The following is a 16,149-nucleotide window of genomic DNA, read 5'->3' on the forward strand; positions in this document are numbered from 1 at the left end:
TGTTTTTCAATGATGACTAAAGTTTTCCTGGTACATATTTTAGCTGATTGTGTACTTTTTTTTCTCCGAGTTGAACAAGCTTGGTATGGTTTTGAATACTTTTGTGCCATATCTGCCCTTTCAGGGGACATATTCATGTACATCCAAGAGCAGCTAAGGTGGAATTCTGCATAACCACCACAATGAAAAGACTCTAGTTATGTGATGGAATAAGGTTTTCAGCCACCATTGCATATGAATAGATGCTAAGTTTCATGCAAGTCTGAAGAGCGCTTCTGTATTTCCTATGCTTGCCGCTAGGCAGCTGTTACCCTACAGCTGTTGTAGTGGTTCTAGTTTTGGACTTCCTTACTCGGAAGAGTCACAATGTTGCCTGAGTAGGGACAACATTTAAAAGTATTTTACAAAGACAAGAGAAGAAAATAGCTTAAAACTAGAAACTAGTGTTTCTAGATAGTGCTCAGTTTGTTCATTTCTTGTTAATCCTCTGTGCATTCTGTTAAATTGCAGGGTAAATCCCCCAACTGAGTATTTGGAGAAAGCCTTTGGGAAGAATTAAGTACTTTGGTATAGTTGTTCACTGGTTCGATATGTAATCTTTGATACACATCTGTAGCTTTAAAAGTAGTTTAAAAAGCTATGGTAAAAATGGGTTGTGTCCACTCCGGCTTAACTGAAAATATACCCTGTGTGATCTACCATACTTTGAACAAGCCTCAAATGCTGGCAATGATTAAGGATGATGAAAAGATTAACAAACTACCTGGAGAAATTATGGATTTTTAATCTTTCAAAGATCGCAAGGCTAGTTGCCCTACAGGAACATGCTTAGCAAACTGTAAGTTGTTAGATTGAAAGAGGAGTAACTGGATGAAATTTGCTGACTTATTTAAACAACTTCATGTTCTCTTTCCTTAATTTCACAGACTTTCACAGAAGTTGTAGGATGCAGCTGTGGCTTAGTTTTGACTTCCAGCACATTATCAGCAAACAGTCTTGTAGATATCATTTGTTGCATATACGATTATTGTATTCACTCTGTTGTATGTAGGTCTAATTAACGGTGGAGCTTAGAAGATGCTCAGAGATCAGCATGTGTACCTTGCAGTGCAAAGTACAGTATATAATCAGTGACTGTTGGCTGTCCACTGATGCACAAAGATACATTTTTGCATGAAGCTTTGCCCCTAGTGTTGTATACATAACAGCACTGTTTTGCTGGGTTTAGAAAAAATGAAATGCAAGAGTATAGGTGGTAATGATTTTGCTAGTCTGGGTGGTTTATACAGGCTGTAGTTAATGATTTGAGTGTAGGTGGCTCCTGTTCGCCCCTCTTCGACTTATGCTTTGCTCTGTGTACTAGAGTTTACAGGCTCACTTTCCAAACTGTTCGTAGTGTGTATAAAGTTTGAGCATTGATTAATGTGGTGAAAGGAGAACCTCTGATCCTTTGAGGAGTGAGAGGCTGGATCTAGCCATGTTTGGTTTCCAGTACTTTTATCCCCCACACCCTAAATATGACATGTCTATCAGAAATGTGTTAGAACAGGGAAGAGGAGCTACAAGAGGGAGAACATGGAACTGGTGCGTTTCTACCTCTCTTTTCCTGTTACTTCTGCATTCCTCTTGCAAAGCTGCCAAATACCACCCTTCCTCATTTATGTTTTCTTGCCCTTCAACAAGCAGCGCTTCCTGACAGCTGGTAGCAATGAAGTCCGTATTTAGTGTTTTGTAGTTCAGGCTCAGTGAACGCTGTGCATAAATTTAAGCAACTCACTCGGGATGGTAACTGGAAACCTATTTATTACCATGGAGACTTGGTCTTACTATAAGCTTTTCCATTTTGCTCTTGGGCATATGTTTGGTACCTACTGGCTGTGAGTTAAGAGTCCTTTTGCTCATTGCTTGTCAAACGCTAGGCAGTTGATTGTACTTTCAGCTCCAAAGAGGACTGGAAACAGCGAGTTTCATTCCAGACCAATAACATTATGCAACTGTAAACACTTTAAAACTTAATTGCCTGTTTAGGATTGAGCAGTGTTAATGACGAAGCCTAGATAGGTCAATCCAAGAAGTAAGCTTGAAGAATACTGTACTAAAAAAGAGGGCTGGAATGATAAAAAGAAACTCAGGTTTAGTATTAGTCACTGACTGTCAGTTGGCAGCAATATTCACTTGAGTTCATGCAGTGTTAACAGTTTTTGCTAAAGGAAAAAAAAGGTATGTTTTCTGAGTCAAGGAAAATATAAACTTCTGAGAGTTGACCAAAGGTGGTATTAAATGTTTTAAAATATCTCAATACCACTAGTTGGAATGTGAGAATTTTTTTAATACTAAAGAAATCTGCACCTGTGTTTTGGTAGTGGTCTTTTGAGTTCTGAAACATCTTATGCATAAGGAGAAATAGGAAAGGAGGTTGATACATTAATTATATTATAAGCTACAGTGTATTCTTACTCTAGGGGGTAGTTAGCTCTAGTTGGAAAAACAACTACTTTGAGCATGAAAAACCTTTCAATGCTCTGAAATGCAAGAGTTTGACTTAACTGTATTTTACCATGACTTTAAGTATTTTCTTACATCCCCTTTTAAGTTGTTGGGGTTTTTGAAAACAAAAAATAAACTTACTTCATAGAACTGATTCTCTTAATGCTTGAAATAAGTTATATGTTTCCAGGTTAGAAAATTGAGGCTGCTTGATACTTAATGGAAATTAATTTCACTAGGTGAAAAGCAAAATATTTTTCTTTACCCAGTCTAGGCTGATTTTTCTCTTTCCCATTAGCACATGCCAGGGGTCTGGAAAGGTTGAAAGCAATCTGATATATTAGGCGGAACAGGCAGAGCATAATTTGTGTTGGTTGTTGTTTCTTCTGGATTTGTTGTTGTTAAAGTGTGTATAACTGTGTTTTCTTGGAAGGCTGGATTTGATGATTAAAACATGTCAATTCTTTCCGGTTTAAACTCTAAATACCCTTGAACTATTTCCTAATTCTGACTGTTAGCTTAAAAAAACCCTAACCTAAACTGGTATGACTTAATAGGTACAAAAATTTGCTTGCTAGGAACTTCCAAATGTATTGGGGATATTGGTCACTGTGTGCTACCTAAGGCCCTTAGGTTTGAAATGAAGAGGCTATGAAATACCCTGTTAAGCGTAGATATTTAGGTTTTCTTTGTTTTGTTTAAGACTGTGTATTTGTCATTTTCATGCATGCATCATTTGGAATAATTGTGGTTTATATGTAGTGTAAATAATGTGATGGAAACTTATCTCAGGTTCCATTGGTTTCTCATCCCTGATGGCCTGCACTTTCTCCAGTTGTTCTTATGCTCTCTTCAGCTTCTCAGATTTTTGAGTGGGTTGTTTAATATGCAGGCTATGGAACAGAATGTTAACAGTAAAACAAAGTATTACTTGGATATTAAACAGATAAATTCCACTCATATTTCTGGCAGAGATTGTCCTAAAGATGCAACAGTCGCATCTTCATCCTTGTATTGCCAGATGATACTACTTTAATAGTATTTCATATTTTCTTTGATAATTTAAAATAGGTTTCTTTTTATGTCTTCATCCTTTAAATAAGCTTTCTGGTCATGTTGTTGCCTGTAATCCATGATTCCTTATCCACTGAAGAGTGGTGTGGCATTTTATTGTGGAATAATCTTTTTTGCTTGAGTAAATTCCAAACAAACTTACAGTTCTTTGTCTGTAGAGCGTGTACTATCTATAAATTACACTTGTAATAAACACAAAGAGAACCTGAAAGCTGTAATGTTCCTGGACCGAGATCTCGCAAGTAACCAAATGGCTTGTCAGCTAGACACCAGCAGATCCAACTTTTGGAAGGATGTTTATGTTGTGGCCTCTAAAATACTAAAGGTTGATGGTCGGTTCTGAAGGTTGATGTAAAAGAAACTGTTGCTTTAAAAAAGTCACAGGGTTTGTGGACAACCACCCCCCCCCCCCCCCCCCAAATGTATTACTGAACAACAGCAAACTTAATGGCTCAGTTTAGCTTTTTGTTGAGTTATTTATTTCTGGCAGCAAGAGTGTCATACTTGGAATGATTCAGTTGGTTCAGAAAGTTACTTTCTTCAGTAAACATTTCAGTTTAGCTTACAGTATGTGTGTTTGTCAGTATGTTCTAATCAACAGGGGATATTTACTTAGTATATTTGGCACTTTCTGACCGATTCTTGCAAGTGCTCTAAAGTGCTTATTCTGAGTCCCGTTCTTGTCAGTCTTCAGAGTTGGGTATTTATTATTTTGATGGCAGCCAGAAGCAGAGCAGAACTTCATTCTGATGTTCTCAATCTTCTTCTTAATTACAGAAAAGTAATACAGCTTTGTGAATAAGTAGGAAAGTTTCTCAGGGTTTTTCTTTTTCCTTTAATTCTTTCTGTACGTTCATCTAATGCCAAAGAAGAAATTATGAGACAACTCAAAGTTTTTTGAGATGATAAAGTTGTAAATAGTTTTTCTGCTTTTGAACTGCTTGAGAAGATCACAAATTGTCTACTGTTGAAGGTGAGTATTAAAACTAGAAAGGACATGTCTTTTGGCAGTGTCAACTGAAACTAAGGACATTCGAGTGTTCTTTATTAGGCAGTTTATGGGACTCAAAGCAACTATACTTTGTCAAAATAAACAGCAATGGAGGTATTATGCAATGCCAGAAATACATGGCAGTCTTTTTATGCAGCAGCAATATAAATTCCTGTGTGAATTGTTCTTTTTTGGGTCATCTGACAGTGTGATGGTTCATGTCATAATTATGGTATATTTGTGCTAAAATTTATATTTGCACAGAAGTATGCAATGGAATAGAACTGTATGTACTATAATTATTTGAAGAGTGAATAGCCTTCATTTCGAATATACAGCTGTTTTTCAGAAGGTGAAGCTCATACATGTCTTAGATTAAAAAATGTGTATTAATGCTATATAGTGAGAAAGATAATGAAACAGCTTCTGGTAGTCTTTACTGTTTTCTTTATCCTGTTCTCAAGACTTGAGGTAGAGACTGGAAAAGTATAGAATGTTCCATGTCAGCCTGATGTCCTTTGGAGAATTGTGAAATGTTGATGCTTGTAAATGTTGATGTTGGCATTTTGAGGGTATTTTTATTTTGAAAAGGGCAAAAACACCACCAAGAAAATAAGTTCATATCAAGCTCTTTTGTGAATACTTTGAGTCTATTAGTACTTCTAGTAGTTTCAGAAGTACTTAATTATCAAATACATAAAGATAAGCAGGGAAGGCCTGTGAAATACTGCAGTGAAATATTTATGAGAGTGTAATTATTAAGTATGTTAATTTTTTTTTTTTTTTTTTTTTAGCAATTGAAAAAGGAAAAGGAATTAAGGCTTTTTTGCAGTCATTTGCTGATTAACTAGGGGAACTATACTGAATCTTTTTTTTCCAGTGAGCAAATTTTTATTTAGAAAGAGGGATTATGGAGGTGGATTCTGCATCTGTGATAGTGGTATTACTATCTTTTTCATAGCAACTTTTAAAAGCCTAATACGTTAGTAAAAGCCTAATACATTAGTAATTCCAAAGGAGTTCACTGTAGGTATATGTTGTGCAACAGTATTTTTTCTCTTTTCAGTCACATGTATGTTTTAGAATAAAGTTTACCAAATTAATCTTGGAATTTGCAGACAGCGTCTTTTGACTATGTCTGCTTATTTTAACTGCATGTTAAAATTTGCAGATGTGCCAGTATAATTAGTTGATGTGTCCTTTTGTTTTTAAGCATTTGTTTTCTGTCACTTTGAATTTTACTACAAAACAGCTCCATCTTAAGCTTTTACTTGATCTGCAGCTGCTGTCTGTTAAGCAGTATATGTCACAGAGTTTGGAAAATTTAGAGAAGCAGTGTTTGTGCACTCGGTGTATTTCCACAGTATTATGTTGTTCTTAGTTGGCCGTTTGTCTTGTTCATCTTGTCTTTATCATCACCAGTTCAGCTGTACTAATCTACTGTTTATTAGACATGACTCTTGTTTATTAGAGGGTTTTCCTTATTTGAGACAATAGAGAAGACTAATTTATTTACTAGCATTTCGATGTTTTCTTATACAAGTGCTTCTGAAGCGTTCACCGGCCATTGGAGTGATGGATGCATATTTATTTTCACATCCTAAGTTGCACTGATGATGCAAGATGTTTTTTTTCCCTGTTTCCTACAAAGCCATCTTCTAAAGCATAGACTTCTTCACATTCACATTTACTGTTAATAATAATTTTTATTGTGGTTCAGATTACAACTTAAATTTTGCCAGAGTAAGTAGGTAGATAAGGTTATGTCAGTATTTGCTTATAAATGTGGTGTATAGTTACATCTTTTATTCTATCCAGGGTATGCTCACTGAGTTGATAGAATATTTAAATGCCTTTTATGTTGAGTATTTTTAGTGAGGCTGTTGACAGAGAGTGGAAATGGTTTAGGATGTACTGGCTCCTTCAGATATACAGTACAATCGTATCTTCCTGACAGAAACCCCAAAATGTAGAAATACATTCTTTAATATTGACTGGTCTCAGTGTTCACAGTAGTAATAAAGATACAGTTACTGCTGTGAGTTAGCTTAGTTCCTGTTGCCTGATGACTTTGTACTCTATGTACTATTTCACTTTAGTTGAGTTTTGTTCAGTGAAAGCTTTATTGAATTTGAAGGGAAAGGCTTTTGAGGGCTTTGAGCCCAAGGGCTCAGCTTTTAGAAAATTCTGATTCTAATCCTCCGAGATTTCTGGCAGAACTGTAGGGAAAGGGCTGTTTCAGTTCTGTTTTGTGAGATATGAAAGTAGATATAAATGAAATTCCTGTATGTAGCTTAAGTAGAGAAATACAGTAGCAGAGCTTCAAGAATGCTCTATTACTGTAAAGAAGTAACCTGTGTATTCTGGTAGATGCCAGGGTTATGCATTGTTTCTCACAATTAAGTACAGACTTGAAATTTGTCATGATTTGCTGGCTTCTGTATTTTACTGTGCTTAGTGCTCTGTTTTTTCGTATCTCCCTCAGTAGTCATTTAAAAAAAAAAAAAAAAAACAACCACCACCAACCAACTTTTTGAAACCATAATAAAGTGCATTACAAATAGGTCTTTCCCTTTGCTTACCAGGGATACCCCAACTCAGATAATTGCCTTGAGAGACAAGGAGTTTTCAGAAGTATTGGTCAAACATCTTTTATCTTTACAGTTGACAGTGTAACGATTTTAAGTGTTTAGTCATGCTAAGCAGGCTTAAGTTTGTACAACTGTATTTGCTTTAGACATCCGAAATGAATACTTCAAGAAATCATGTCAAGTGTTCATAGGAATCCACTCTCGCTATATTCTGATATTTCATGTGCTTATATTTCTGCCTGGTTTATTTCAGGAATTTGCAGCGCTTACAAAAGAGCTAAATGTATGCCGGGAGCAGCTGCTTGAAAGGGAAGAAGAAATCGCTGAACTGAAAGCAGAAAGAAATAATACAAGGGTTAGTTCCTTGTCTTCTCCAAGATGACCCTTGTTAAAGCATCCAACTACATGGAGAAAAACATTGAATGTTGAATTTGAACAGCTAAAAGTATTTTTTCCCTGGTATTTGCATGAGTCCCCCTGGAAGTGCAAATATGTGTTAAGGAAGTTTGGAAGCTTATGCATAGCTCCCAATACTGCTGTGCAGGGTCGGGAAAAGCTTGTAAGACTGCACTGCTATCTGTCATTCAGCTTTCTTGTTAAAGTTTGTAATCATTCAACACCCAAGATCAGAGGAATAGAGTGGGCAAACTGTAGTGGTCTGTTCCAGCAGCTTATGCTGCTGCCAGCAGAACAGTTGCTCTCCGATTTAGAGCATTTCCTATGTGTATCCTTCTGACAAGTGTGCAGTTCCTCAGACTGGTGGTGGAACTGAAAAGACCTGGTTAAGTAGAAACCTCATTTCAAAACTAGACTGGAAGAGAGGGGTAGGAAACGCGTCAGCTCTGATACAACTTCAAACATGGGTGAAATGTTAAAAACAGGTCCTTATGCTTGATGCTGTACTCTTTGGCTCTCAGATTTGAAGTTTAGAACTCAAAACTTGATGTTTTAGGAGGCAAAGTTTTCTGCAGCTATGCAGAACAGGAATAAACTTCGTTCCTTTTTTTTTTCTAAGCTATTACTGGAACATTTGGAGTGTCTTGTCTCCAGGCATGAGCGATCTCTCAGAATGACTGTTGTAAAGAGACAAGCTCAGTCTCCAGCAGGAGTTTCTAGTGAAGTAGAAGTTCTCAAAGCACTAAAATCTTTATTTGAGCACCATAAAGCCCTTGATGAAAAGGTAATGAAATATGGTATCTAACATCTCTTCCTGTCCCCTCTGTCTTTTGTGTGGACCATGCAGTTGCTCATACTAAAGTTGTAGAGGTGTCTGAAGTTTCTCTGTATTAAGAGAGGCTTTGCTGTAACTGCATCAGTAAGTGCTCTCCTAAATTAATATGTTGCACTAAAGCAAGGTGCTGTAGTTTATGCTAGTACTTCATTAACTGTGCTAATGTAAGCTAAGCATGATTCAGGGGCAATATATTTGTTGTAGGAATGCATACAGTTGCTTACATGTATAATATCAGGATTTAGCCTTTTGATTATGTAATACAAGAAATGGACTAGAGAGAACTGGAGGAATCTGCTTACACTGTGATATAAAGTAAAGCTGAATTAAAGGAACTCCACCCTTTAGTTGTGTCTGATGTTGGCAGCAGGATATGCAAGTGGTAAAGTTTACTTTGAATTTTACTGCCAACTCAGTTTGCCTAACTTTTGTGACCCTTGTGTATAAAGTCTGGCAAATTATTTTAAGTAGAATTCTGCCTCTTCTTTCATGTTGTAAATAAGCAGAAGCATACTCACTCTGTGCCTTACAAAAGGATAAGCAAATTCTGGATATGTTTAATTCTTGCCTAAATGTACAGGTCATGCTGAGATATGATTTGCTTGTGATAAAAAAGGAAAAGCTATATTTTAAGATATGCATTGTTTCTCTAGGAGGTTTTTTGTAGCATATGTTGTAATTCGTACTGATTCAAGATCAACCAGGTCTCTAAGTGTAAATGAAATAGTGTCATTTATTATCTGAAACTGCATGGCAATAAGTGAAATTGATTTCTTTTTAATTTGAATGATTTAAAATTATTTGGAATTACCCTTTCAGGTAAGGGAGAGGTTACGAGTAGCACTTGAAAGATGTAGCTTATTGGAAGAAGAACTAGGTACTACGCATAAAGAGGTAGGTTTCTTTTTTTAAAAGAAGTCTTCATGTGTGCATGGTGGGTGTCTTAGTCAATATTTGTACACAGTAATTTATTCAGTTATTAAGGTTCACTTTCACTTCTTATGTTTGATTTTTTTTTTTTTTCCCCAAATGGGATAACTATAATTTTTAACTTGATCACTGTGAAAGAGCAGGAAAGGAGAAAAAAAACAAAACCAAACAAAAAAACCCACCCCAACCCCCTGCCCATTCCCCCCGCCCCCTCCAACCCAACCAAAAAACCCCAACAAAACAACAAAAAGAGTTCCTGTGGCTTTAAAATAAGAATTTTTGGGTTGCAGTGGCATAAGTTTTTGAGTGCCTGTACCATATTTTATTAATACATACCTTGCAGTAGAATCAGTAATTGTTGTTTCGCTTTTGCAGCTGTTCCTTATATAATTGGTGAGAAAGGAATTGACTTGAAACATATGTATGTAAACTTTTATTTTCTTTTAGTTAATGATTCTGAAAGAGCAAAATAATCAGAAGAAAACACTTCCAGATGGGATGCTGGATATAAATCATGAACAAGAAAATACACCAACTACAAATGGGAAGGTACAGCCATTTGCTTTTTTTTTGGCTGATGTCTGATTTTTAATCATTCACTATAATATTTTAATTTTAAACTATAATAAAATATTTTTGAGGGATGATTTAATTAAAAATTCTCAGTTACCACAATTCTGATTTTTGCAGTCTATCCAATAATAAAATTATCTTGGGGAAGGGGTGCTTACAGGTAAGTAACAGTTTGTTTTTCAAATTTCTGTGTAACATGCAAATTCTTTTTTTTTTTTTCCTGTTTAATAGCGATCCTCTGATGGTTCTTTATGCCATGATGAAAACCTTGCTAAAGTGATTGAACTCCAAGACATTATAGATAAGCAAAACAAAGAGCAGACACAAATGAAGGAACGTCTTACTGCTTTGTCTAGCAGAGTAACAGAGCTGGAAGAAGATCTTGACACAGCTAGAAAAGACTTAATAAAATCTGAAGAAATGAATACAAAGTTACAGAGAGATGTACGAGAGGTGAGGAATAAACTGTCAAAATTCGGGTAGTCACAAATGCAACTGCTCTATGAAATTTTCAGTGTCACTGATGCTCAGTCACAGCTTTATGCTTTTGAATATCTTTGCTTTGATAGGTGAGAGGAAAATAGTTTAGGGCATGATGGTGCTATTTTTTGTTTAAAAAAACAGTTGCTTAAGAAAATTTGTCTTCGGAATAAATCTATGACTAACTAGATACTTCACAAATATATTAAATTAGAGATTTAGCATTGTGAACTTTAACGTGTTCTTGAAAAGATGCTAGATCTTGCCATAAATGCTAAGGTTATTCATGAGTAAGTTTGAATTTTTTAATTTTAAAGATGTTTGTAGTTGAGGAGTTCAATTTCAGTGGTGTGATTGACAGTTCCTGTTACTGATCAATCACTAACCTCCAAGGTCCTATGTATTGCAGTGTACTGTATCTTTATGAAATAGAAAGGGAGCTTAGTTAAATCCAAGAACACTCTCTGACCGTCCCCAGGAAGTAAAGATTTGCTGTGTTTGTGCCATTGAAAATGTAAGTAGCAGATCTGTGGTGTAATATAATAAAGACCAATCTTTTGAAGCGTTCACCGTTTAACAACCCCCCCCCCCCCCAAAAAAAACCCCCAAACCAAAGTCATTGAACTTGTAAGGTTAAGACTATTCTTTTAACTTCATTTTTTACTGAAATAACAGAGTATATCTGATTTTTAAAAAAATCATTATTATTTTTGGTCTGTCGGTTTTCCCCCCAGTTTGATCGCTCAGTAATTATCCCTTATATTCTAAATTTTGTCTTATTTCTTTCATAGACTATGGCCCAAAAGGAAGACATGGAAGAGAGAATTACAACTCTTGAGAAACGCTACCTCGCTGCACAACGTGAAGCTACATCTGTGCATGACCTCAATGATAAACTTGAAAATGAAATTGCCACTAAAGACTCCATGCATCGACAGGTTGTAATTTGAAATAAGATAAAGTACATTTTGCTCAGCATAAAACTAATGTAAATAATTAATGTACATACTGTACTAAAGCACTTTGCTTTTAGGAAGATAAATATCATCTGTAATATGCTATTGTTAGCGATTGTTTTTCAGTAACTGGAGGAGTGCATTGTGCGGAGTTTTACCCTGGAAATGAAGATGAGACAGTTTACTGGGGGGGGAAATGGTTTTGAGCGTTTTAGTGCACTTGATCATGGTGCAGCAGGGCTGTTGTCCCTATTAATTGTTGACTTTTTTAAGTTGTTATATGTGTATCCAAGCATCTTTAGTTTCATGTGTGAGAATTACTCATTCTAAACTAAAACAGTCTTTATATTTGTGTAGTGTGTGGTGATTTTTATAGCCTATAACAGAAATAAATGTTGCCTTACTGTGGGAGGAAATCTGACGTATGCTTGACATGAAGTAGTCCTGCTTTATAAACCAGAAATGGTGGTTTAGCCAATCACTTTCTAACTAGAGGCAGGCAACTCTTAGTCAACAAGTCCCTTTTAGTAAAATTCTTAAAAGAAGTTGTACATGCTTTAAATTAAAATAAATTTTGCAATAATATCCATAGTGTTATTTAAAATATGAAAGATTTTTTTCCTTGATGTAACTCAAAATCTTAGCACAGCCTTGACATAGAAAATTCACAACTTGTTCTGTGCTGCTTCCCATACCGTAACTGTTTATTTGGTGATATAGCTGCTTTCAAAATACACAAAATTGTCTGCAGAAAAACATCTGTAGAGAAAAAAATTTTCTCATGTAATTGAAGGGGAGGATGCAACATCTTTGGTTACAAAACCAGTTTTGGACAGTTTGTTCTCCATAGGTCTAGTAAAGGCAGTAATCTTTATCCTTACCTTCCTCTGATGAAAATTAATTACCATTTTAACACTAAGCATTTGCTGATCATAATCCTGTGTAGAGTGAAGATAAGAATAGACAATTGCAAGAACGACTGGAACTAGCTGAACAAAAGCTGCAGCAGACTTTGAGAAAAGCTGAAACTTTGCCGGAGGTGGAAGCTGAGCTGGCACAGAGAGTTGCTGCACTTTCAAAGGTGAGTTGGTTGGACAGTGTCCTCAAGGTTCTCTTTTCTGTTGATGTCCTGCTACACAAATCTGTTTTTAGTGTTGGTTACATTGTGTTTCTGTTTTTCCCCCAACTAGTTCAGAAAATGTTTCTGTTTTTCTGCATTTTCTGTTCATCTCTCTAAACATGCTCTGATTTACTTTTTTTTTTTCCCTTTTTTAAAAATTTCTGCTCTTTGGAACTTGAGCAGGTTTTCTGTTAACTCTGTTACCTTATGAAAATGTCTCTCTGAATTATTTTGTTGCTATTTATTAAACTACATTCAATAATAGGCACGAAGTCTTCTAAAACAAGAACTATTTCTGAAGGGGAAACCCAAATTTCTTCCACTGTTAACCAAGAATGTGGGGAGAGAGAAGTAATGGTACTCATTAAGATTTTTAGAAGGCTGCAAATTGAATAATGAAGTCTGAATTATATGTAGTAACTACAGATGAGCCTTTTCAAGTGCGTGTGTGTGTTTTCTTCTGAAGTCTTAGTTTCATTTCTTTCCCTGTTATCTTTCCTGTCCCTAACTGGCTTTGTAGTCTGACCTTTTGTCTCCTGGGAACTCTGCTGCTAAAGATGCTAAAGTATTGGAACTTACCACCAAGCTTAGGAAGGTAGAATTTGTATATTAGTCCTTGTTTCTGCTTGCTGCTTTCTGCTTTGTCATGATTACTAACAAAGGGTCATACTGTCTAGGCTAGTGAGGAAAAGCTGAAAATGCTTTTTTTTTTTTAAATTTATTTTTTAATTTGTGGGGATATGAATGAACTTCTGCTGTTGCAAGCTCATTTGCAAGTAGTAGTTGATTCATGGTACTTAGGGGTGAGAGGCTTCATCATTTTGTTACTTACCATATGAACTCTTACTAGGTTCTTTTAGTGACAGAAAGGCATCTCTTCTGCATTGTGTATTACCATAAATGGCAGTTGCGCAAAGCATGTTAGATACATTATTGTGCTTCTCTGCTTTTGCAACCTTTTTTTAAAAAAACCCAAATTCTAATTTTGTTTTCAAATTGACAGGCTGAGGAAAGACATGGCAATATAGAGGAACGATTGAGACAGATGGAAGCACAGCTAGAAGAAAAGAATCAAGAACTGCAAAGGGTACTGTACATACTTTTGGCAAAGATAAAAAGCTGAAAGAAATAATCTAATCCCCTTCATAGCTGCCGACCATTCAGCAAAGCTGTTTTTATTTATCATCTCTAAACTAAAGCCAGAGTTTAGACTGGCTGATAGTTGAGAGATTTGAGCCACTGTACTATGGCTAACCTTAAATCTCAAGAAAAAGCTGAGTCTCCAATGGAAGTTTGAAAATATGTTTGGAAATACCTAACTGCTGGTCATATTTTCTGATGAGGACACAGATCAAAAACTTGCTGAATTAAATGACTATGGAAAAATTGGTTCCTGGGTTATAAATAATGGAACTGGTTCTGAAGTCTGCTTTTTTTAAAGTGTAAGCTCAGATTTTCAAGCTTCTGATCTCGGAACAGTTATTAAAGTCTTAAGTGTCCCTTATACTCCCTTGCAGAGTCATGGAAGCTACATGCAGTATTCCTTATTCCTTTCAAAAAATATTTCTATCAAAGAAAATGCATTTGGATTCAAGAAAGCTTACTGTTTTTACAACCTGGAAATTGTTAGACATTGTAAATTTTAAGTTATTTCAGTAGCTTTTATGTATCTTAGGCTAGACAGAGAGAGAAGATGAATGAAGAGCATAATAAACGTTTGTCAGAAACTGTTGATAAGCTTCTGTCTGAATCTAATGAAAGGCTTCAGCTTCATCTCAAGGAGAGGATGGCTGCCTTGGAAGATAAGGTAACAAGTCACATTCCAGCATATACATTAATTAGATGTTCAACATTCTGTAGTGATCTGTGTATTTTGCAATGTGTCTGTAACTTCAGTAAGTAAATACAAAATCCTTATTAATAAGTAGTTTCTGTTAAGGCTCTTTTTCTAGTGTGGATTTTGAAAATATGTTCCTAAAATTCTTTTTTTTTTTTTTTGAGGTTGTCCCTGGGCATTGTACTACAGTGCTGAGAAGGCATCTTTTAAGAAGCTTTATTCTTTCTTAGCTGACTGGTGTGGACTCATAAATAGGGTCATCCAGTGTAATACAGGAAGTCTAAAGAATTAGGACTAGAACTTCGACCTTTTCAGTTCAGTTTCTTTTATTTCCCACTGCTTTTGTCTGTACCAGTTATCCTGAGTCATTGTGGGATTCTTGCAAGTTGAAACAATCTTGCATTTTCTTCCCAGGTAGATAATTTTGAGACAGGTTATGTGAATGTAAATGGGCTGTCCCTGTGTTGTCAGTGCAAATCTCAGATCCTTCCTCTGTATTCAATTCATCTTCTAACTTGTGACATACTTTACTCTGTTTCTTTCCTTTTGGATCTAGGTCCTGACGGATTTTTCTTCCATGCATGCCTTTAAGTTAGATTCCCTTATTTTCCATCGAACAAAGCAGTGTCTTCTAAAGTAGCGCTTTACTTGATGGTGACTTTGAATTGCTTTGTCTTGGATTAAAAAAATACTTTGTTTCTTTTACTGGAGAGTGAAATGACCATCTGGGGAAATGTTTCAATAAAAGCTGAGTGGCTTTTGTTTTAAAGTCATGGCAATAAAATGCTTCAGTTGCAATATATAATGATGTATTCAGACTTTTATTAAATGTTTGCTTTCTCTTTCATACATGTCAACTCAGTTCTCATCCCTAAACCATCAGTCAGGTATCTGACATGTCCTTCCAGAATTCCAGGACTGTGCTTCCCTTAGATCATTACAAAGATGTAGTTTGTTCTTTCCCCTGCTTTTGCACTCTTGGAGCTGCGAGGAATGGAGTAGTGCAGAACAAATATAGGTCCTACTGATTCTCGTCCTTTCAGTTAGTGATAAAGGTGCTTATCATCTGGCACCTAAGGTTGCAAACTTTGTCTTCTGGTTTTTAGTTAACATCACTATTTCCAAGATCACCAACTGCTCCTAATACTTCAGAAATTCTTGTTATGGGCCTTGTTATGACATCAACAAGGCTGCTCTAACAGTGTTTATAAATTCAGTTTCTGAGAAGCAGCTGACTGCTTTTTTGTTTGTTTGGTTGGTTGGTTTTTTTTTTTCTTTTTAAATAAAATGCTTGAATGTTGTGGGGGTGTCTCAGGGTTGACCCTAACTCCTGTTTACCTTCCAAACCCTAACTATGTTGATGAATAATGAGGAAAATCTAGTTGCCCTTCGCTGTGAGTAACAGCTTCTAGAAAAGCATTCTTGCTGTGGCTTCCAGCTCATTCTTTTATGATAAGTTGGGAAAAAACATGCAGGTAAAATGTTAAGACTTTCTTCTGATCACTTGGGCTTTTTTCCCAGAATGATTAGTTTGTTCATGTATGAAACTTTGTTTGCATCTTAAACGTGTGATAATGGTATTACTTATCTCAAGGAAATGTGCTTAGCAGAACTTTTTTGACAATGGTGGAAATGGAAAAGAAAGTGATCCAGTTATAAGTTTCCTGTTAGAAGGGGAATCTCTCTCTCTTTTTTTTTTTCTTTTCCCTTGGTATCACATACTACAGTCTAATATAATAGTTGAAATTCTTTTTGATTGTTGTAGCTCTCAAATGTTTCTTAATTCTCAGATGATTCTTAGTCTAAATTTGGAAACTGCTTTGAGTAGAGATTGTAGTAGTCATAAGTATTTATATTTACTGGAGTTGTTTAGAAATAA

At 35.8% G+C, this 16,149-nt stretch overlaps 1 protein-coding gene across 8 annotated transcripts in view; it reads left to right on the top strand.

Annotated features, from left to right (window-relative positions):
- PPFIA1 (PTPRF interacting protein alpha 1) overlaps nt 1-16,149 on the top strand; it is a 60,220-nt gene that overhangs the window by 14,541 nt on the left and 29,530 nt on the right. For all 8 annotated transcript variants that reach the window (XM_069804123.1, XM_069804126.1, XM_069804124.1 and 5 more), the window contains exons 3-11: nt 7,397-7,498; nt 8,159-8,323; nt 9,194-9,268; nt 9,752-9,853; nt 10,109-10,330; nt 11,149-11,295; nt 12,260-12,394; nt 13,437-13,520; nt 14,109-14,240. In XM_069804123.1, the coding sequence (XP_069660224.1) occupies nt 7,397-7,498; nt 8,159-8,323; nt 9,194-9,268; nt 9,752-9,853; nt 10,109-10,330; nt 11,149-11,295; nt 12,260-12,394; nt 13,437-13,520; nt 14,109-14,240 (1,164 nt within the window). The remainder of the gene's footprint in view (nt 1-7,396; nt 7,499-8,158; nt 8,324-9,193; nt 9,269-9,751; nt 9,854-10,108; nt 10,331-11,148; nt 11,296-12,259; nt 12,395-13,436; nt 13,521-14,108; nt 14,241-16,149) is intronic.

Source organism: Haliaeetus albicilla, chromosome 16 (assembly GCF_947461875.1).
Source record: "Haliaeetus albicilla chromosome 16, bHalAlb1.1, whole genome shotgun sequence".
Lineage (NCBI taxonomy): Eukaryota > Metazoa > Chordata > Aves > Accipitriformes > Accipitridae > Haliaeetus > Haliaeetus albicilla.